This window comes from Gopherus flavomarginatus, chromosome 1, assembly GCF_025201925.1.
Source record: "Gopherus flavomarginatus isolate rGopFla2 chromosome 1, rGopFla2.mat.asm, whole genome shotgun sequence".
NCBI classification, from domain to species: domain Eukaryota; kingdom Metazoa; phylum Chordata; order Testudines; family Testudinidae; genus Gopherus; species Gopherus flavomarginatus.
The window spans coordinates 273,513,702-273,537,447 of NC_066617.1; the positions used below are offsets into that span (position 1 = coordinate 273,513,702).

Genomic DNA, 23,746 nt, shown 5'->3' on the forward strand with positions numbered 1-23,746 from the left:
ATATAAACAAACAGGGAGGGACACGGTCCTCCCCCTTGTGTCTGGAAGCATCCAACTGTGGGACTTCTGCATTGCCCACTCCGTAGACCTAGTAGCCTCCTTCCTTCCAGGAGTCCGGAACACGCTCGCAGATCACCTGAGCAGGTCCTCCCTGGCGCACAAGTGGTCCATCCGTCTGGACGTTCTCCATTCAGTTTTCCGGAGGTGGGGCTTTCCCCACATAGACCTCTTTGCCTCCTGGGAGAACAGGAAATGCCAGGTGTTCTGCTCCCTACAAGGTCGCTCCCCGGGCTCCCTGTCGGACCCGTTTCTCATTCCGTGGACGGGCCACCTCTGTTATGCCTTCCCACCGTTTCCTCTCGTCCACCGAGTTCTTCTCAAACTCCGCAAGGACAAAGCCCGCCTTATCTTGATTGCTCCAGCTTGGCCGAGGCAGCATTGGTACACCGTGCTGCTTGACCTGTCTCTGTCAGACCCGATTCCCCTGCCACTCTGCCCGGACCTGATCACGCAGGACTTCGGCAGGCTGCAGCACCCGGACCTGCAGTCCCTTCATCTGACTGCATGGCTGCTGGCTGGTTGAGCCAATTGGAGTTGCGTTGTTCTGCCGCAGTGCAACAGGTGCTGCTGGGAAGCAGAAAGCCCTCCGCGCATTCAACATACCTCGCTAAATGGAAACGCTTCTGGCACTGGTGCGCCCAGCAGGACCTTTCTCCACAGTCTGTATTAGTCCCCACTGTCTTGGACTATTTATGGTCTCTCAAAGAGCAAGGTCTAGCGATCTCTTCTCTAAGAGTGCACCTTGCAGCTATTTCCATCTTCCATCCTGGGGAAGCTGGCAGTTCCGTTTTTTCCCATCCTGTAGTTTCCAGATTCCTCAAGGGCTTGGAGCGACTCTATCCCCAGGTCAAACGCCCAACCCCTACCTGGGACCTGAACCTCGTCTTAACCAGGCTCATGGGGCCCCCCTTTGAGCCTTTAGCCACATGCTCGCTGCTGTACCTGTCCTGGAAGACAGCGTTCCTAGTCGCTGTCACCTCGGCTAGACAAGTCTCAGAACTTCGAGCTTTGACTGTGGATCCTCCGTATATGGTGTTCCATAAGGACAAGGTACAGCTGCGACCACACCCGGCGTTCCTCCCTAAGGTCGTCTCTGCCTTTCACGTTAATCAGGACATCTTCCTGCCAGTCTTTTTTCCAAAGCCACACTCATCACGACAGGAACAGCAGCTGCATACTCTGGATGTCCGCAGGACCAGATCCTTCCGGCGTTCACCTCAGCTATTTGTAGCGGTGGCAGAGCGTATGAAGGGCATGGCAATCTCTTCCCAACGGATTGCATCTTGGGTGACATCCTGTATTCGGGCATGCTATGACTTGGCTCTCGTCCCGACTGGCGATCTCACCGCCCACTCTACTCGGGCTCAAGCCTCATCTGCCGCGTTCTTGGCCCATGTTCCTATACAGGAAATCTGCCGCGCGGCTACCTGGTCTTCCATCCACACCTTTGCATCGCACTATGCATTGGTCCAACAGTCCAGAGACAATGCCGCCTTTTGCTCAGCGGTCTTGCATTCCGCAGCTTCTCGCTCCGACCCCACTGCCTAGGTAAGGCTTGGGAATCACCTAGCTGGAATGGATATGAGCAAGCACTCGAAGAAGAAAAGACAGTTACTCATCTTTGTAACTGTTGTTCTTCGAGATGTGTTGCTCATATCCATTCCACACCCGCCCTCCTTCCCCACTGTCGGAATAGCTGGCAAGAAGGAACTGAGGAGCGGACGGGCCGGCAGGGGTATATATCAGGCGCCATAGCGGCGCCACTCCAGAGGGCGCCCTGCCGGCCCACCGAGTGTTGCTAGGGTAAAAATCTCCGACGAACGTGCACGCGGTGCGCGCACACCTAACTGGAATGGATATGAGCAACACATCTCGAAGAACAACAGTTACAAAGGTGAGTAACGATCTTTTCTTGCACTTTCTCAGTCCACCATTTGTTCTTAAGTTACGATGTGTGTGTACAGTATGCTTTATATGCTGATAAATGATCTTTTACTACAATGATAAAAAGTTTAACTGTTATTGTTTGTGAATATGCCCAGATTTAAAACAAACAACACCCTAAATGCAAAAAGCTTGTCTTCTTCAACTGTAATATCAATCGCTAAATGTGTAAAATTTGGGCCAAAAAGAAATGTGTGTGTTGGGGGTAGGGGGGGATTTGTGAGCAAGAGAAAGGAGTTATTTCAAATGGAAATAATTTCTTTACTCTGAACTTTAGTGTTTACTGCCGTGAATGCTGGAATGACAGCCCTGTAGAGAACTATAGTTGCTTGATAAAACTGGAATATGGTAAATATAAATATCACATTTTGGCAGATATAATCCAATTTGTTTGAAGGTCTCAAACCCTTTGGTAAACAGGGATTTTGCTGATCTTTGTGAGTGGGTAAAGGCTTTCAAAAGGCTACTTTCCAGGTTCCAAACTTTGTAGCACAGTAAGATAAGGCCAGCTGGCCCAGCTAGCATATGTTCTACTCTCCAAAGCCTTTTTCCCACTGTGGAGGTTACCCATCCACATACTGACCGACTCAAACCGTGCTTTGCTGCCATCCTGCAGAGCTAAAAAACACATAGCAGACAGATGATAGGATAATCTTATTTTTAACTGAAGTGAGGAACAAACAAATAGGAGAAGGAATTAAACCCAAGTCTCTCATATAAAGTTGCAGAGCATTGCTACTAAGCAGGAATTAAAACCTGTTGTAATAGTTACAGGGCTAGCTGCCCCTCTGTCCACTTTCTGATCTCCCTGAGCATATTTGTGGAGAGATGGGGCTTATCGTAAGTTATTCTCACCCTTCCTGTCTGTTTCCCAGACATCCGTTTGTTGTATTAAACCAATATATTAATACAGAAAATATCTCAATAACCAGGCCAACATACAGTATTAACAAATTATGACAGAGTAGCTCTAAATCCATCACATCTGCTGTATAAAATCTGTCATAATAAAGTTATTTAAGAATGGAAAATTAGTAAGAGCAGACATTGTTCCTTCTGGGAAGCAACAAAGCTTCAACTTCAAGCACTATTATCTTAACCCTCATCAAAGAATTAAGCATATACCTGCTTAGCCATTATAATGAGAGAAAATCAGTTCTTTTTAAATTAATAAGTCTATCTGTTTTCACGTTAATAGCACTTGCCCCATCAGTTACCTGTTAGGATTCCCATAATATGTTCAATTCAGGACACATTTACAGTAGGAAGTCATTGTTTTAGTTTATTTACGTGTTAGCTTAATAGAAAGTAGAACACTTTTTGTGGTTTGTTTGAGGAAAAGAGTGTTGTGGAGAAGTGTGCTTACTTAATAAAAGAGTTGTCCTATTTAGAACATTGTATTTCAAATTATGATTCTCCATTAAGGCTCAAAGAGATTGGGCAGCAGAAGGTGATGTTAAAGAAACATACTGAAGAAAAATAAATGTTAGCACTGAATATTCAAAACTAAATACTTGAGAAATGGTTTCTTATTTACTCCGCCCATGTTGGAAATAACCTAGAAACCTTAGAGACTGAAAAGAAGGATATTTTACTTTCTCTTCTTGTCAGTAATCTCTGGAAAATTTTCACATCTTGGATGTTAAGAGCATAATTCCTTAAATATACATGAGAGAGAAGGAACCCCAAGTTGCTAAAAGTGCTTGTTGAGTATCTAAATCTATAATCTTTCTGTTGTAAAATAACTGACCCATAGCTCTGCGTCTAGTCTTCCCTCATAGTTCAAATATTGTGTCCAGATTTCCAGAAGAGACATTTGGATGGTTTCTAACTGGGTAAGAGGGAATGATGTAAGACTAATTATTATTATTCCACTATCCCACGTGGAAAACATTGGTTTAGTGCAGGATGTATACATACTTAATGAGGCATTTGATTCCTGGTGGGAACATTAAAGGATGTCAAAATCTGATTATATGTGCTCCATTTTTCACAGTCAGTAACACTAATCAGTAACTCTAATTCTTTCCAATTCCATATAGTTTTATTTTTTTTGGTTTATTATCTATGGCTATTAATTTGTACACAAAACAGGTGAATACTTTTAATGGTGCTGCATGAAATTAATTCTAGAGGTACTAATTAATGAAAACTTTGGTGTGCATTCAGCATTCATTGGTCTGAAACGGGATTATTTTTATTTTTTTACTGCCGCAGTAGAAGTGCAAGTTCTTCTTTGAGTGATTTGCATATGTCCATTCCGGTGTATATGTTTGTCCAGTGCATAGTAGTCTGAGAGTTTTGAACCTTAGTGGTATCCATCAGGATGGCCTCAGTGCCCTCTGCTGTCTCCCGCATATGCATAAAGACCCAAGCCATCCCTAATCTCCCCTTAGTTCCTTCCTGTTGCCCATGTTGGTTGTTGGAGCTCCCTGCCCTTGTTTCTGCAAGTCTTTTTTTCAAAACCTGTAAATAGTACCTAGGAATTTGTTAGGTAGTTTAGTAGTTAGTTGGTTAGTTTAAAAAAAAAAATTGTTTTGTATAGTTCTGGCATCCAGTTTGGGCATTGGCCCCACTACTGGTGATAGATTGCACTCTCTGGGTTTCAGGTTCTGCCATTCTTGTGATTAGGCAATGCCTAATAGTGACCCTCACCTCAGCTGCCTTAGGTGCTTGGAGGAGGCTCATCTGAGCAACAAGTGTGGGACTTGTCAAGGCATTAAGCACCATTCTAAAAAAGGACAGTGCAGCCAAATTAAAATATCTGCTAATTAGTGCTACATTTTCCATCTGAACTGTCTTCTTCAGTCTGGGTACTGAGCACCCCAGAATCTACCATCTGTCTCTGGAACTACCAGTACCGAGAGGTGTTTGAGGCTGTGAGAGAGTTGTTAAACCTATTTGTGCTACCATCACTAGCAGTTAAGAGACTCAGATGGTACCAGCACCCAAGGTACTTCCTTCAGTACCTTCACCTCCTCATCAGGCAACTCCCTCAAATTCAGCCATCAGGATTCTAATTAGGCAGTACTGTCCAGGGGAAAGTCACAGATTATCTCTCTAGCTCCTCTTCCTTCAAGGTCTGAGCCTTCTTCACTGGTACTGATGGGTATGGCACTGCCGTGGTCACAGGAAGTACCTTTTTCTTCATCAAACTCAGAAGTGAGATCCTATGTATCCCAATTTAAACAGTCTCACCAGGAGGGAAATGTCATAGAAGGTTAGGGTTGGAAGAGACCTCAGGAGGTCATCTAGTCCAACCCCTTGCTCAAAGCAGGACCAACCCCAGCTAAATCATCCCAGCCATGGCTTTTATCAAGCTTTTAAAACCTGTAAGAATGGAGATTCCACCACTTCCCTAGGTAAACCATTCCAGTGCTTCACCATGCTCCTAGTGAAATAGTTTTACCTAATATCCAACCTAGACCTCCCCCACTGAAACTTGAGACCATTGCTTCTTGTTCTGTCATTTGCCACTACCCATCCTCTTTGGAACCCCGCTTCAGGAAGTTGAAGGCGGCTATCACATCCCCCCTCATTCTTCTCTTCTGCAGACTAAATAACCCCATTCCCTCAACCTCTCCTCGTAAGTCATGTGCCCCAGCCCCCTAATCATTTTCGTTGTCCTCCGCTGAACTCTCTCCAATTTGTTCACACCCATTCTGTAGTGGGAGCCCCAAAATTGGACGCATTAATCCAGATGTGGCCTCACTAGTGCCGAATAGAGGGGAATAATCACTTCCCTCGATCTGCTGGCAATGCTCCTACTAATGCAGACTAATATGCCGCTAGCTTTCTTGGCAATAAGAGCACACTGTTGACTCACATCTAGTTCCCCAAGTGCTTTTCTGCAAAACTGCTGCTTAGCCAATTGGTCCCCAGCCTGTAGCAGTGCATGGGATTCTTGCATCCTAAGTTCAGGACTCTGCACTTGTCTTTGTGGAATTTCATCAGATTTCTTTTGGCCCAATCCTCCAATTTGTCTAGGTCACTCTGGACCCTGTCCCTACCCTCCAGCGTATCTACTTCTCCCTTCAGCTTAGTGTCATCCATGAACTTACTGAGGTGCAATCCATTCCATCATCCAGATCATTAATGAAGATTTTTAACAAAACCAGTCCCAAGACTGACTCCGCTTGATACTGACTGTCAAATAGAGATCGAGCCATTGATCACTACCCATTGAGCCCGATGATCTAGCCAGCTTCCTATTCACCTTATAGTCCATTCATCCAATCCGTACTTCTTTAACTTGCTGGCAAGAACACTGTGGGAGACCGTATCAAAAGCTTTGCTAAAGTCAAGCTGTATCACGTCCACCACTTTCCCGACACCCACAGAGCCAGTTATCTCATCATAGAAGGCAATCAGGTTGGTCAGATGAATCCATGTTGACATTTCCTGATTACCACCTTCTTCTCCAGGTGCTTCAAAATGGATTCCTTGAGGACCAGCTTTATGATTTTTCTGGGGATAAAGGTGAGGCTGACCGGTCTGTAGTTCCCTGGATTCTCCTTCATCCCTTTTTCACCTGCCAGCCCTAGTTTCAGTCTCAGTACTTGCACGGGGCGTATTGGAGAGACCCTTGGGCTGTGCGTAGCTGGGGCCTGGGCCATAGCAGTGGCCTTTTTGAAACATAGGGGACTTTCCCTCTCAATCGGGATTATCTGCATAAGCACCTCACCTGGCTTCAACTTCTTGGCAGCAGGAGCATCAACACTGTAAACACTATAGCGTTGGTACTGAGCCCAGCATTGAGCAGAGTCTGGATCCCTCTCAGCTGCAAGAGGAGCAGGAACTGGATCAGTCCCTGGTACCATTCTTCCTCATCCTCTGATGAGACAATTGTGGTGGAACCTATTTCTCCACCTCCTGATGATTTTAAGACTCATCCGGAGTTGTTGAGGAGGATGGCTATGGCCCTAGATATCTACCTGAAGAAGGTCCAGGAAAAAATCCTACAAACTGGTGGTCATTCTGACTCCAGCTAGGATAGCTCCCCCAGTAAATGAGGGTATCTCAGAGTGTACCAGGGTCCTCAGGCAGACCCCTGCTTCCCTGCCTTCAACTGCAAAAAGAGTGAAGAGACGGTATTATGTTCCCTTCCAGGGGTTCGAGCACCTGTATAACCATCCTCCTCCAGGCCTCTTTGTAGTGTCAACAGCCAATGAAAAAGAGAGGCAGGGGCACTAGGAGTCAACCCCAAAAGATTGAGAGGATAAGAAGCTGGACTTATTTGGGAGGAAGTCTTATTTCATAGACGAATTACATCTTTACATTGCATACCAGCAAGCTTTGCTTGTACATTGTGATTTCACCCTGTGGGATACACTTTTGAAGTTCATAAACAAGCTCCCAGATAAGGTGGTTGGATCATTGAGGAAGGTGGCATCTTCCAAGAGCTCATTTTGATGGGTAGGTCGACAGCAGGCTATCAGTTCCATGAATGCCATATTTTTCTTCTCCAATTTTTGCAAACCACCTGTCCCACTCCTGTCATACTTGGGCCCACATCACAGCAGATCAGTGTGTTCTAAGCATGGTAGAAGTGGGACATATACTTCATTTTATTTCTGCCTCCCCTCAACTGCTTCACTGACACTTTTCAGGACTTCTTTCATGAGGCAGTGTTATTGCAAGAGATACAATAGAGGCAGTCTCTTCTTTGTTCAGCAGAAAGGGGTTTTACTCCCAATACTTCCTGATCCTGACGCCCTATTTTAGATCTAAGGTGTGTAGAAGGGCTCAGCCAAGGCTCATCGCTCCGCGGGGCTGTGAGGCTCATCCCACCGCCTCGCACTAGGTCGCTCTGGGCCCAAGCCCTGGGTTAGGGCGGGGCAGCAAACACACAGTCAGGAGCTCGGGCCTTAGGCAAGGGCTGAGCCAATAGTTCAATACAGGTCCAGGCCCTAGGTCAGGGTGGGGCTGCAAACACACAGTCAGGAGCTCAGGCCCTTAGGAGGGGCTGAGCCAATAGTTCAGTATGAGCCCTGGCCCTAGGTCAGGGCAGGGCAGCAAACACACAATCAGGAGCTCCGACTTCTGAGTGTCTGGTGCGAGGTGGAGGCTGCCACCCATGAGTAGGGTGGCAGGGGGGAACAGGCCCACCCACTCCACTGCCTCCCAGCCTGGGGCCCTAGCAGCGGCAGAAGACTTGGTGCCGCATCAGTGGGGATCCTGACTGCAACACACTGATATTGGTTCCGACCCTGCTGCGGCCAGGCCAGGGTCGGCTGACCTCGGGCTACTTCCGGACTGCCCCTCGTAAGGTACGTGGGTTTGGCCGGTGTCCTCGGCGGTTCCCAGCACCATCGGTTACTCCGGGTAACTGGCGAGGGGTAGGTGCGGCTGCTCCTCGGGGTAGCTGGCGAGGGGTAGGCTTGGCTGGCCTGGCCAGTCATCGGGTCAGCCGCAACCTGCCGGCGTTCCCCCCCGGAGCTAGGCCACAGGTATCTGGCCTCTCCGGTGGCTGGCTTTCAACTGAGCTTTGCAGCAGGGCTTTTCTGTTTCCTTTCCTGCACCATGACCTCTGGGGGCCGGGTGCAGGATCCACTGGCTCCGCCCTCATTGGTGCTAGGGGAGGCTTGTCCCTCAGCGGGGCTGTGGGGTATCCCATCTCCTCGCTACAAGGTGTTAAAACAAGTTCCTGAAAAAATCAAAATTCCTGATGGTCACTCTAGTTTCTGTTATTCCTTCCTTGGAGCCAGGGGACTAATATGCTGCTCTGTACTTAAAGGGAACCTACTTTCACCTGGCAACTCAACGCCACAGAAAAATTCTGAGATTCACTGTCAGTATCCTCCAGTATTAGTCTACAGGCCTCCTCTTTGGTCTCAGCTGCCCCACATGTTTTTACGAAGCCTATGGTGGTAGTAGCAGCATTTTTCCAGAGGTTACGGTCCATATATTCCCTTTCCTGAATGACTGGTTGATCTAGATTGCAAGTGCTGTTCAGCCTTTGCATAATCTGATCCATCTTGGACGTGCTGGGTCTGTTGATCGACTCAGACAAGTTGGTCCTGGTCTCAACAGCGTCTAGGGCCTTGCTACCCCAGAGAAGGTTTCATACAATGTGAAGCTTCATTCTGGACTTAGAGGCTTATCCTCTCACCATGGTGAGAAATTGTTTATGGCTGCTAGGGTCCAATGTTCCAGACTGCATCTCAAACTCCTTCAGGGCTAGGTGACAGAGGTGTATTCTCCAAGAAGGCACCACCTAGACATGTTAGTATGCATACCAAATCACATTTTAACCTCCCTAGATCTGATTAATGTCTGCAAAGGAGTTCCTTTTGCCCCACCTCCACAATCTTTTACCAGGTCATAGGTGCCTCTGACCTGGGAGGGGGCTCACCTGGGACCCCTGCAGAATTTCCGGTCTTCCCAAGATCTCAATCTACATAGCAGCATCAGGGACCTGCAGGCAATTCATTTAGCTTGCACGGTATTCCTTCCTTGCATAAGGGGAAGGGGTGTATTGGGGTTGACCAACAATTCAATGTAAACAAGCAGGGAGGAGCCCAGTTCTCTCTACTCTGTCATGAAGCAGTCCTGGTTTGGGACTTCTGCATCAGCAACTTTATTCTTCAGAAAGTGACCTACCTCCCAGGGGCTCACAGTGTGCTGGCAGATCACATGAGGAGACTGTTTATTAATCAGGAGTGGTTCATTCACCCAGTTATAACAACGTTTATTTTCCAGCTCTGGGGAACTTGCCTAGTAGATATGTTTGCAACAAAGGACAACACAAAATGTCACTAGTTCTGCTTCAGAGCTGGACACAGCCCAGGTTAATTGATGGATGCTTTTGTCCTGCCATTTTCAGAGGCTCTGCTGTATGCTTCTCCCCGATCCCTCTTCTACCCAGAACTGTGCAAAGTCAAACTGAACAAGGTCCATCTTATACACATTACTCTGGCATATCTAAGTGGAAGAGGTTTTCTGTCTGGTTGAGGCTAAAAGAGGTCTCCCCTATTCTTGCTTTTATTCATCATGTGCTGAACTGTCTTTTTTTATCTGACAACATCAAGGATTGGTGATTAGCTCGATCAGGATTCACTTAGCAACTATATTGGCGTTTCACTCACCTGTGAGCAACTGCTCTTTTTCTTATCCCAGCCTGATGGCTGTAATGTTTTTAAAGGATTTGGATAGACTGTTTCCTCATGTACAGAGCCCTGTTCCACCATGGAGTCTGAATCTAGTCTTAACAAAGCTGATGGATCTCCACTTTGAGCTTCTAGCGACCTGGTCTCCGTTGCACCTTTCAGTGAAGGTAGCATTTTTAGAAGTGATTGTATTGGCCAGGCCAATAGGGGAATTGAGGGTGTTTAGTGTCATATTTCCCCTATACATTTTTTTTAAAGCAGATAAACTCTACCTTCAGCCCCATCCAAGTTTTCTTATGAAAGTGGTCTTCACTTTTCATGTCTCAAAGCAGTTTTCTTATCAACCTTCTTCCCAGAGCCTGACAGTAATAAGGGAGAGGAGACACTGCACACTGTAGACATTAGAAAAGTGTTACCATTTTATCTGGAATGGACTAATCCTTCTAAGTCTTTGTTTTGTTTATTGCATTTTTAGACAGAATGAAGGGTAGTCTGGTTTCCATGCAAAGGGTTTTGTCATAGATATCTGGTTTTATTTGCCTGTGTTTACTAGTTGGCTAACATGATGCCAGCACATAGAATGTTGGGTTATTCAACAAGATGCTAAGCAGCCTCTGCGGCATTTCTGACTCAGATGCCCATATTAGACATTTGCGAAGTGGCAACCTGTTCATCATGTCACACGTTTGACTCTCACTACACAGTCTCTCAACTGTGTAGAGATTATACTAAATTAGGATGAGTGGACCACAAGTTCCTGTTCAAATAGACTCCAAACCCACCTTCATATGGGTCTGTGTGTGAGTCACCTACAAGTGGAATGGACACTTGCAATCACTTGAAGAAAAAACAGTTGTTAACCTTTCCATAACTGTTGTTCTTAGATGTGTTGCATATGTCCCTCCCATGACCCAACCTCATTCTCCTCTCTGTTGGAGCCACTGGGGTAGGAAGGAACTGAATGGCTTAGGGGTGGCCCAGTCCTTAATGCATGTGCAGTGTACATGAGACAACAGAGAATGCCGAGGCTGCCCCAACGAGTACGGTAAAAACTCTTTAACACCTGTACACTGGTGCACACAGATATCTACAGTGGAACATGGACACTTGCAACACATCTCAAAAAACAAGAGTTATGAAAATGTTAGTAATGTGTTTTTCTCAAAATCTCATTGTGCAGAGATATTTTTCTTTTATAAAGTGTCCATTAATATTTTGTAATTGGTCCACAACTCTTCTTGACTATCCCTCCTCTTTTAATTTAAATCACTCCTGAAGTCTCATTTCATCCATGACTTCAAGAAACGAGTTGATTAATTCATCCACTTGTCTATTTCTTTATTTATCTTGTGAGTGAACTACATATTTTATGTGAGAGATGGGGTTTATTGCCATTCGAACTGAAGTTGGGAATTGCTGTGGAGGGAACATGAGGTTGATTAATTGTGGGAGGAAGATGGGAGAGAGAAATTTAACATGTTTGCCTTATTTATTTTTTTTTAAGAAACCAGAAGTTAACTAGTAAGACATAAGATTTTTTTAAATAATTGGAGATATCCCTATCTCCTAGAACTGGAAGGGACCTCGAAAGGTCATCGAGTCCAGCCCCCTGCCTTCACTAGCAGGACCAAGTTCTCATTTTTGCCCCAGATCCCTAAGTGGCCCCCTCAAGGGTTGAACTCACAACCCTGGGTTTAACAAGCCAATCCTCAAACCACTGAGCTATCCCGCCCCCCTCACTGAGCTATCCCGCCCCCCTAACATCACCCTTATTATTATCCTTGTATATTATATTCCTTTCCCCCACATTCATGTGTCTTTGTTGTCTGATATTATATGATTTTTGTGCTAAGAAATGTCTTTCTTCTTTGAATAGCATCCCTATGGGTGGTTGCATTCCTTTGCTGCTGATCGGAGAACTTCGGTAGCAGTGTCTATTAGGCCCACACATGCGCTGTTTCTCCTTATGCCCATGTCTTTCCTCCTGCTGATCAAGGGATCACACCTGAGAGTCTTAACAGACCACATAATATGTATATACTATATAAATCGACAAGGGGGAGCCAGATCACCCTACCTCTGTTCAGAGGCAATGAGACTGTGAAACTGGTGCATCACCTATGATATCACACTACCAGTGGCTTACCTTCTGGGCTCTCAAAACTTGATAATGGACAGTCTCAGTCACAAATTCCCACATGACCACAAGTGGGAGATAAACCCAGTGGTACTTTAGGACCTATTCAGGCAGTGAGGGGCATCAACCATGGACTTGTTCATCACTTACCTGAACAAGGAATGTCCACACTACTGCTCCAGAGCAGGCATGGGACAACGCTCATTGGGCAAGACTCTCCTAACTCTTTGAGTGCTTGCATATGTCCATTGCAGTGTAGTTGTGTGCACACCCTGAGCACAGCTTCTGGAATTTTTTCCCTTTAGCAGTATCTGTTGGGTCAGCTTCAGTGCCGTCTGGTGTCGCATGCTTATAGCACTGGAATAAAGGGCCCTCCTGACCCTGTTCCCCTTCAGTTCCTCCTTACCTCCTGTGACAGTTGCTGGAACCCTTCATTGCTTAGGCAATCCTTCTCTTAGTGTTTTTTCTTCCAAATGTAGTGTTAATAGTTCTTGTAGTTTAGTTTTAGTACTTTGTAGATCTTAGATAGTTTGGACACCACCTCACTTGGATAGTACTGTGGCATGCCTCTGTCGTTGGGGTTTAAGCCCTGCGCCTCACGCAGTAAGCCTGTGCCTTTGAGCAACTCACATTTGAGCTTCCTCAAGTGTTTGGGGGAAGCTCAGAGGAAAGACCACTACCTAATCTGCAGGCATTTCAAGCCCTAATCCGAGTAGGACTGAGCTGCACATTTGAAGGTCATCCTCATCCCAGTCCAAAAGATAGAGTTCATCAGTGCTGTACTCAATGCTGGCATCAGCCATGTGCTTTTACAGTCAGCCTATCCTTGATCTCTGAACCCACCTCCGGTACAACTGCTTGTGAGTCACCTACATTGGAGTTGACATGTGCAAGCATTTGAAGAACCAAAAATGGTTACGAACCTTTCAGTAACTGTTGTTCTTCGAGATGTGTTGCACATGTCCATTCCAAAACCCACCCTCTGTCCCCACTCTCGGAGGCTATCTACAAGAAGAAACTGAAGGGGAGTGGGGCCAGTAGGGCCCTTTATACCAGTACTATGAGTGCCCGAAACTGGACGGCACTGGAGCCACCCCAGTGGATAGCACTAAAGGAAAAAATTCCAGCAGCTGTACTTCGGGTGTGCACATACCTACATTGGAATGGACATGGGCAACACATCTCGAAGAACTATAGTTACAGAAAGGTTAGTAATAATTTTTTCTCCCATAGGGCAGGGACCTTCTCTATGCCTTTCCTCCATTTTTCCTACTGTCAAAACTCCTATTAAAAATAAAAAGAGAAGGAGGACACATCATATTGATTACTCCTTGGCCAAAACTGACTTGGAACCCTTACCTGTTACAACTTGTAAGGTGCCTGCTAATCTCTCTCCAGTCCATTCCTTACTTTGTCTCACAGAACGAAGGATGCACCTTCTATCCCAGCGTGGGGATTGTTTGCCTCAGGGCTTGGCTCCTTCATGGTTCCAGTGCATAAAGAACTCCTGCTCGAAGGAGGTACAAGGGGTATAATTACACAGTAGAAAGTCCTTGACATGTTGGACTTACCTAGAAAAATAGTCCTGGTTTTGGATTTGGTGTGTTTCCCAACAAATCTCTCTGATATCTGCAACGTTTCCAAAGATCCTAGACTATGGAATACTCTAGACAGTATTTGGTCCTGCCATGAGGGCAGGGGACTGGACTCGATGACCTCTCGAGGTCCCTTCCAGTCCTAGAGTCTATGAGTCTATGAGTCTATGAGTCTATGAGTCTATGTACTAACTCTGAAATCTTTGGGACTACCTCTCAGTTCCCTCAAGGTACACCTAGCATCTGTAGCAGCCTTTCACTGTCTAGTAGATGGATACTCAGTGCTATCACACCCGACGGCTAAACGATTCCTTAGGGGTAGAGTAAACCTTTCCCCACAACCCTGGCATCTTACCCTCATGCAGGACCTAAACCGGGTATTGAAAGACCTGACTAGACCTCCCTTCAAGCCTGTGGTCAACTGTTCACTTACATACCTTTCAATGAAAATGGCCTTCCTGACAGCAAACACTTCAGCTAGGAAAATAAGAGAAATAACAGCTCCAATGGCACATTCCGCCCCCCTCTCCCCCCCAGTATTTTTTCAGGACAAGCTTACATTCAGGCCACATCCAAAATTCCTCCCTAAAGTAACCTCCCCATTTCACATGAACCAACTGATTCACCTTCCAATTTTATACCTCAAATCTCATCCAAAAACAGGGAGGCTATATTGCACACTCTAGATGTCAGAAGAATCCTGGACTTTTACCTGAGTAGGACGAAGTCTTTCAGGAAATCTAAACTTTTCCTCTCTATTGTTACAAGATCTGAGGACTTGTCAATATCATCCCAGAGACTCTTCAAACAGGTCTCAAACTGCATTATACAATGTTATAAGATCCACAGCATGACCCCGCCAAATAATATTTGTGCACACTCCACAAGGTCGATCTCCTCATTCGTTGCCTTCTTCAAGAATGTCTCTATCTCAGAAATCTGTAGAATGGTGACATGGGCATCAGTCCACACCTTCGCAGAACATTATGCGATCACTGGGAACTCTGCCTCCAATGCTTCTTTGGCTCCACAGTATTGTCATCTGTAACTGACCTGACTCCGAAGCCCTAGCCCTCTGGTAGGGATACTGTGTGGAAATCACCTACAGTGGAGCATCCATAGGGCCACTGCTCAAAGAAGAAGTTACTCATCTTGTGCAGTAATGATGATTCTTTGAGATTTGTCCCCCTCTCGGTGCTCCTCAACCTACCCTCCTCCCTTCTGCTTCAGAGATCTTGTCAATGACTCTGCAGTAGAGAAGGAACTGAGGAGGGTTAGGCCGCACACACTGGCTAGCTTCATGGAGGGGTACCAGGAGAAACAGTGCATGTGTGGGCCTACGGACACTACTGAAGTTTTCCAATCAGCAGCGCAGCAATGCAAGCACACCTACAGTGGAACACCCATAGGGACACACTTCTTGAAGAATCATCGTTACTATACAAGGTGAGTAACTTCTTTGTGTGCCTAGCACCTGGTGGTTATTGCCACCATCTAAACAATAATAACAATAATAATAATAGTACTTCTGATTTAACTTTTGTTTTAGTTATTCTTTGTTGTTTTTTAACACATCATTTTTCACATTTTCTTTATGTTGCTAAACTTTGTTATTATGAAGGTTTTTTTTTCTGCTTCATGTGCTTCATTTTTATGGGTAATGATGATGTGACTTCATTTCTTTTTGTCTGTTTTTCTGTTTTGTGTAACTGACATTTGCACATCTACTGCAACAGTAAAATATTTATTGTATATTTTATGAGTGCAGAATTGATCTATAAGACATGCCAGATATTCATTGAATTCTGAAACCTAGTATGCGATTTATTTTGCACAGGTAATGAGTGGTGTTTTTCCATGTTCATTTTTTTTAATAATTCTAGATAGGTCAGGCATATCTACTGCCAGCGGAAAATATGAAATTAAGAATTTAAAACACATGATGAAATAATAAATATTATTATAGGCGGAGCTCATAACATCACCTATTATTAAGTCTTTCTCCACACTTCCCATTATAAGGCCCTATTTTCAGTTGTTGTAACTTTGCCAAACTTTAAGCATTTGGTCTGAAATTTTCCATGCCAGGTATCTGCCTCAGGCTCTTTTTTTTAACAATTTCAGCCTAACCTAAAATTGTAAAAAAAAAAAAAAAAAAAAAAAAAAAAAAAAAAAAATTAAAACAATATTATTTTACCCATTTAAACAATTTTCTGATGCCCTTTCTGTAGCATTCTCATGGTTTGGAACAGGGACTTGAAATTTGTAAGGGGAATTGCCTTTGTGCTAGTAACGTAACTTTTGCCATCCCTGTGATAAAGTTATAAGCCTTTGAAAAATCACAGTTTGCACATGCTCAATAGAGAGTTGATAGAACACAGCAGCTAAAATCCCCAAATATTCTATCCATTTGGAAATGTTCTTGGTCTGATAAATTGTATTTCATCATTCTCTAGTGCTGATCCACAAAGAGGATGACACACTAATATTGCTATCAGTTACTTCATTAGCTCAGGTGACAGAGGACTGTGCAGTGGATCTGAAGTTTCCTTGCAGATTAGCCACATGGGTGTCAATGTGAGGCCATATGATGGAACTTCTGTTTTATCTGCCTACTTTCTTTTAAACCTAAGAAATTACAGAAGGCAACCTTTATTCTGTCATTTCATAACTTCTATGTGCTTGACTTTACACCTTTAGTAATGTATGCAATGTATTTGTAGCTGTGTTGGTTCCAGGATATTAGAGAGACAAGGTAAGTGAGGTAATATCTTTTATTGGATCAAATTCTGTTGGTGAGAGAGACAATCTTTCAAGCCAGACCTTTCCCAGAGCTGAAGAAAAGCTCTATTTGGCTTGAAAACTTGTCTCTCTCACCAACAGAAATTGGTCCAATAAAAGATATTATCTCACTCACCTTGTCTCTAACCACCTTAATAATATTCTTTTAATGCTGCTTTTTTCTGTCTAATTTATATATAAAGAGTTCCAACTCTCTGTGTTTGCGTGTTAAGAGTTTTACAATATAAGCTGTGATGATTTAGTGATTTTTTTTCTTACAGATCTAAGTTTTCAAGCAGCTTCTCAAATTATCTCCACCCCTGTTTATAGTGCCTTAAAGGTAATGAAAGACATTGCTCAGAACTTCCCAATAAGGGCCAGGTATGATAAAATTGCTTACTTTTTGAGTATCAATTAATTATTGATTTATGTTTCTATTTGAATTTAATGAATATTTTAGAGATTTTGGCCGAATCGTGCAAATAGATAATCCATGGTCTTGTACAGTTACTCTTGGAAGGAGTCCAAGTGACTTCAGTGAGAGCAGAGTAACTGTTAGAACTGGAGCAGCGATCTGCGGCCAGTGGGAGCCGCAATCGGCCAGACCTGCAGATGGGGCAGGCAAACACACTGGCCTGGCCCGCCAGGGGCTTTCCCTACACAAGCAGTGACTCCTCTTTGAGAAACCCTGTGTTAGAAGGACTGAGGATCAATCTCTTAGTGATCTTCTGTCTGGTGCATGGAGACCTTTACAAAGTAAGGGCTTGATCGTTCAGACACTTACATATGTGAATAACTTTGCTCATGGGATTGGTCCTGTTTGTCTCAATGGGACAGATGTATTTCCCAGGCTTCCTCTGTTACAGAAACCAATTGTCTTGTTGCACTGTCATAGCTCTGCTCATGTAGAAGATTGCTTTTTCTGTGAGCCAGTCATGCGTTGTCACTGAGAAATTTTTTTGTGTTACATAATGTATGTCACAGCCTGTCCCACAGTTTTTTTTAAAGTGAATTATTGAGTTAAATATGATGCTAAATAGGGTTCTCTGCTTGAGACTGTCTCACAACATATTACAACTCCTAATTTAAGGATCTCTTTATGTTTTATTGTCCCCATTGTTTTTCTGTTAAAGAAAAACTGCAGTGTAACATAAAAGCTACTTCAATCATATCTAATTGCAAAGAAAATTAAATAACTTTTTTTTAAATGCAATATAATTGCAAAGAAATATAAAGCAACCAGTTTGGTATAAGTGAACACTTAGAAAAATATACCTCATCATTAGAAAGCAGGGAAAAAGGTACATGAGTTGTAAGGCTTATTCTATTCTTACTTTAGAAAAATGGTTAAGTGGAGGGGATATTATCGTCAAGTTAAAAATCATCAAGTTAAAAAATCTTGAAATCATCAAGTTTTAAAAAAAGAATTAAAACTAATTCCAGGTACTATACCAGTCCCAGCCCCTGCAAGTTTTTGTGTTTCTCCAACCACATTTGCCTGGTTTTTTCTCTTAAAGACAATAGAAGGGTTAAAAAAAGAACTACCGTACATACTCATTCATTAGCCTGTTTGTTTATAAGCTGACCCTCACAAAATGGATAAGTAAAAATAGCAATAACTATATAACCCTTTCAGAAGCCAACCCTATATTTCAGGGTTTGGAAACCTTTGGCTCCCATACCATCAGGGTAAGCCGCTGGCGGGTCAAGACATTTTGTTTACCTGGAGCATTATGGGCATGGAGCCCCTCAGACGCTCAAGGTAAACAAAGCAACAATGTATTAGATATTCAATTCAGTGATTCCATAGAGTTTAAAGTCATCAAATTTTGGTGTAGACCTGTTTATAAGCTGACTCCTGCTCTTTGATGAGTCACTTTTTTACCAAAAATATTCAGCTTATGAGCAAATATATATGGCAAATAAATTCATGAAGGATGGGTCCATCAATGGCTATTAGCCAGTATGGGCAACGATGGTGTCCCTAGCCTCTGTTGGCCAGAAGCTGGGAATGGGTGACAAGGATGGATCACTTGATGATTACGTTTCTGTTCATTCCCTCTGGGGCACCTGGCATTGCCCACTGTCAGAAGACAGGATCCTGGCCTGATGGACCTTTGGTCTGACCCATTACGACTGTTCTTATGTTCTTAAATAAAGTGTTTGTCTTCTCTTTTGCTGTGTATGACAGGGGAAATAGACTGTAATGAAAATAGACATAAACAGTCTAGAAATAAAAATAGATTCTATCACTCTAATTTTTTTAGTTATACAAATCTTTAATATTACTTTTAACACTATAAGTTAAAAATCAGATAAAATATTATTTTTAAATTGATGAGTGTGTGTCTATAGCAGTCTTAAATTGAAAAAACTCATCAAGTAAAAAAGAATTCATGTATTCTGATTCTCCACTGACATAACCTGTCATAAATTATGAGTAATTCTGCTGAAGTCAGTGGAGTCAAATGAGTAAATCAGAGAAGAATCAGGCCCATTGAACAAAATAAATTACATTTCCTAACTTGAATTAGCAATGATACTTTAATAGTTCAACTGAAATAATTTTAATAATAAAATTTACTTTTCATTATTTATACTATTTATTTTTTTGTACATCACTCATTTTGGACAGTGAAAGTGGAGTATTAATTTTCTGGCTATCATGAACTAGTGCAATTCTGCAAAGTTTGGGTTGTAAATATTGTAGACAAATATTTAAATCAAAACACAAAACTATATTTGTCAAATTAAAATTAGGAAGTGACATTTGTGTCCAAAAATGGTCCTTTTATTTAAAAGAAAAGTTTAAAACTTTATAAGTGTCCTTTTCCCAGGCTTTCTAGCGGTGAGCTTCATTTTCATGTCTCATTCTGTTTCCTAGAAGAAAGGTCAGCATGACCTTAGTATTTATGAAATAACATCTTCTAATTTGAGAGGTCAGTTCATTTGACAGTTTGCAGACAGTGAAACAAGTGACATGCTTGGAAGATTTAAAAAAAAAATACAGCTTTTTTTTTGTTAGTTGACGTACAATTTACCAGTTTGTAAGTATCTGGCAATTACATAATTCTATAACAATACGCAGTACTAGACATACCTTGAGTTTCCTGATATCCATGCATAATTTATAAATTTTAATATTTTGAGCATATTAAAAGTTATACTTTAATAAGCATTTATCTTAGTGGTATATATTTACATTTTATCAGATAAAAGAGAAAAAGATAAATCATAGATTATTAGAGTTGGAAGGGACCTCAGGAAATCATCTAGTCCAACCCCCTGCTCAAAGCAGGACCAATCCCCAAATCCCTAAATGGCCCCCTCAAAGATTGAACTCACAACCCTGGGTTTAGCAGCCAGTGCTCAAACCACTGAGCTATCCCTCCCCTGTTAATAAAGAAAGACAAACACTGCAACAGTTTCAATATTACATAAACCTTCTCAAAATCACATAGTAGTCTTATTAATAACCACTTAGCTGCAGATGGAGGTTAATTTAAGTCTCAATGGGTGCGGTTCTGGGATGTTCATTGACTTCACTGTACTGCTTTGTGTGTCCTAATGTTCTCCCCTTACACATTTAACTTATATGCATCAAAATAAGTAATTACAGTTTAGTTAAAATGATGCTTTCTGAATAAACATATCTACTTGTGCATCGCTGTACTGTATACTCTTCTCTTATCCATTTTTCAGATTCCTTTATGTCGTTTGGAGCTCATTTTATTATTTTTAAATTTGTTGTTTATAATAGTGAAACTGGAAAATACTAAAACTGAAAAGTCTGACTATTAATATAACATAGCATAACCAGAGATAAATTGCCTGTTATACATTTCAGTTCAGTATCTTTCATGTATCTTACAGTATCTTTTATGCATCATTGGTAAATATTTGTTTATTTTGTCAGCTTTAAGTGCTCATCTCTATTTACAAAAACACAATACTTCATTTTATTAACATGTCCGTGATGACATTTTGACCACTTTTGACATCTCTTCCACAAGTGGTTTTACATCTTCTTCCATGCTCCCTCTTATGCATGAAATGTTCTTCTCAGTTCTCCACTACTGTCCTCTCTCCTTCAAATTTTTTCATAACCTGCCTCCCCCGAAAACATGACACCATGCCTAATGGTAATGGCTAGGCACAGGGACAGTTAGTGATTCATTAATATCATCTGTTGTTCACTTGTCTTATCTTATTACAAAAAACCCCATCCTACAAGCATTTAAGATAACACATGTGCTGTTAGGTTCCTATTAATGTCATGACAGCTTTGTCTGTTCTTTTCCCCCTTCCACAGTGTTCTGCCTCTATTTTTCTGTGTCTTCTCTATTTAGATTGTCAAGTATCAGAGGGGTAGCCGTGTTAGTCTGGATCTGTAAAAGCAGCAAAGAATCCTGTGGCACCTTACAGACTAACAGACGTTCTGGAGCATGAGCTTTCGTGGGTGAATACCCACTTCGTCGGATGCATGTCACCGACGAAGTGGGTATTCACCCACGAAAGCTCATGCTCCAAAACGTCTGTTAGTCTATAAGGTGCCACAGGATTCTTTGCTCTATTTAGATTGTAAACTCCTTGGACAGGGACTGTGTTCTGATTTGTAGCTAGACAGTTCCCCACATGATGGAGCACTGATTCTGCTTGAGGCCTCTAGGAGCTAATTTTATACTACCACTAATAATAATAATACAATAACAATAATAATAATAAACTACAAATTATGCCAAATGTAGTCAGATTCAAATAGGACCAAGTTATTTTTTCTTAAACAATGACTAGCTACTTCAAGACTGTTTGAAAGTATTCAGACAGGGCCAGAATGATATTTACTGTGTTGGTGTTTACACGTTTCACTCTTCAGTTTTTAGCTTTGTGATTTGTCCTACTTATTTAATGGCTAAATTATTCCTTTGGCTAAATTAACTCTCAGTATTAATTCCCATCAGTTACAGAAATAGTTTCTGATGGGGGAAAATGTTGTATAAGCTATGTTTCTAAATGATGCTTATTGCTGGTAACAGGCTCTCTCAAAACTCTGTGCTGCAGAGCCAATTGCTTTCAGGCTTTTAGCTTAATGGTGTTTTTTTCCTATCCCCTGTGCTTCATTTCTCAATTGGGTGTTTTGCTGGCATCTTTAAGCTAGTCTGAGTTGTTCTTATCAATCCTTGTGCTTATATTTTCTTTATAATAAATTTTTCATTTAAATCTGTTTTCATTTTTGAAAGAAATTGTTATTGTATATCGTTTCTATTCTTGCTCTCCTGCATTAGAATTTTATACTTAAAAAAAAAACTAAAAAAAACAGTTGATACAGATGATAGGATATTTAGTGTGTTTGTGTATGCATAGAGAATAAACATGGTCGTGTGGTTATAAAAGCTTTATAAGGATGAATTTGGGATGACTGTATTATTCATGAGATGTGAAGGCACGAGTGAGTATTCACGTCTTCCCAAACAATTACTGACATCAACATCTTTATAACACACACTCTAGTCTGTATTTTTGCAGCTTTCTCTCTGAGATCATAGACCCTGAGTTCTTCCTCTTCACTCCGTTTGACAGGCAGAATGATAACTATTTACCATCTAGGAATTTTTTGTCCTCTATAGCTCTTCTGTTTTTTCCAATTTTATGCCTGCCTCATATAGGACAGTGACTGCCTTAGTGTTCTCTTGCAACCATTTTCTTCCTTTAGAAATTTATTATCTGAAAGCATGGAATAAGAGAAAGCTAAATCAAAGAAAAAAACTCATCTGTACCTCTTGCAGATATTGAGGCTTTAAGTTGTCCTTTTCGCACTATGAGAAGAATATTTTGCCATAAGGAGCAAGGCAGTAACTGACATGCTTTCTGGGGAGGAGTCAGGCAATCAAGACTTCTTAGCATGTTCAAAGGCTTACTTGTGGAAACTGAGATTGTCCCCACGCTATCTCAGAAGTAATCATTTTCTCTGACCTTCACTATATTCATGTTTCACTAATGAATCCATCCTTGCCCTGAAGTGTTAGAATGGGTTCATGAGTCTTTCTGGCAGCTAAATCTCAAAAAAGAAAGCTTTGCTTATCTTTGTAGAAAATGAACTAAAAAGCCTCTGACAGCCTCTTGAGGCAGCATGATATACTTTCTTCACTTTTTCCAATGGTCTATGTTGAAGATGGATTATATTTTCAGAGTCATATTTTCACCTCCATGAAATAAAGTTGGTAAAGCCTTCCACAACTTTCTTAAATGGTGAAGGGAGCCAAACTATGGTTGCTGTAGATATAGGAAAAAGTTTGTTACTAAGTAAAGATACCCGTTATTAGTAATACTTTGAACTTGTAATTGGTTGTTCATAACACTTTCCAATAGCCTAAGGTCAAAATTGAGAGCTTCAGAACACTTTGATTTAGTTGCCTCGATATGGAGGTAAATAACTTTAACATCCAGATTTGAAATTATGAAGTAAGATAATATATCTTGGATACTTAAGTAACTTCAGTATGTACAAAATGCTAGCTATTCCCTAAAATTAATATAAAGAAGGTGAAATAATATTTTAAATATTGAGGTAACCGTCTATGTTTAGATTTGGGATTTTTTTTTAAGGCTGATCACTGTACCCCTTAAAATAACATATATTAGGTAAGGAAGAATGTTTGTTTAAATGTAGAATGGCTGAGTAATACCAATATTTTATTCCTACAGATCTTTGACCAGAATTCCTGTAAACCAACAAATGCGAAATGAAATAGAGAAAAATCAGAAGGTTTGCCCTTGTTCCTTGAATTATACATAAAATGACTATCAAATTACAGCCATGGGACATTTTTGTATTAATGTAGCAACTTTTAACTGATTTCTAATGGAGGAGGAAATTATTTAAACATTTATTCTGTTCCTAAATTTAAGTAATTGATTTCTTTTTCTTCACTTCTCTTGTGTTTGATTCACTAACTGTGCTCTGTCCTTAGTTAATGAAAGGACATGAGGCTGGTTTGTAAGTCTGCTAAGCAACCCAACTCCCATTGAAATGAATGGGAGCTGCAGATACTCATCTTGTTGGGAAATCAGACCATTAATATTTAAGTAAACCATATGGGGGCGGGGGTTAATCTTAATTA

At 42.0% G+C, this 23,746-nt stretch overlaps 1 protein-coding gene across 2 annotated transcripts in view; it reads left to right on the plus strand.

The window, feature by feature from the left end:
* The window catches only part of UGGT2 (UDP-glucose glycoprotein glucosyltransferase 2), a 280,647-nt gene that overhangs the window by 44,598 nt on the left and 212,303 nt on the right, over positions 1 to 23,746 (plus strand). For both annotated transcript variants that reach the window (XM_050947053.1, XM_050947062.1), the window contains exons 9-10: positions 16,907 to 17,006; positions 23,331 to 23,391. In XM_050947053.1, coding sequence (XP_050803010.1) covers positions 16,907 to 17,006; positions 23,331 to 23,391 — 161 coding nt within the window. The remainder of the gene's footprint in view (positions 1 to 16,906; positions 17,007 to 23,330; positions 23,392 to 23,746) is intronic.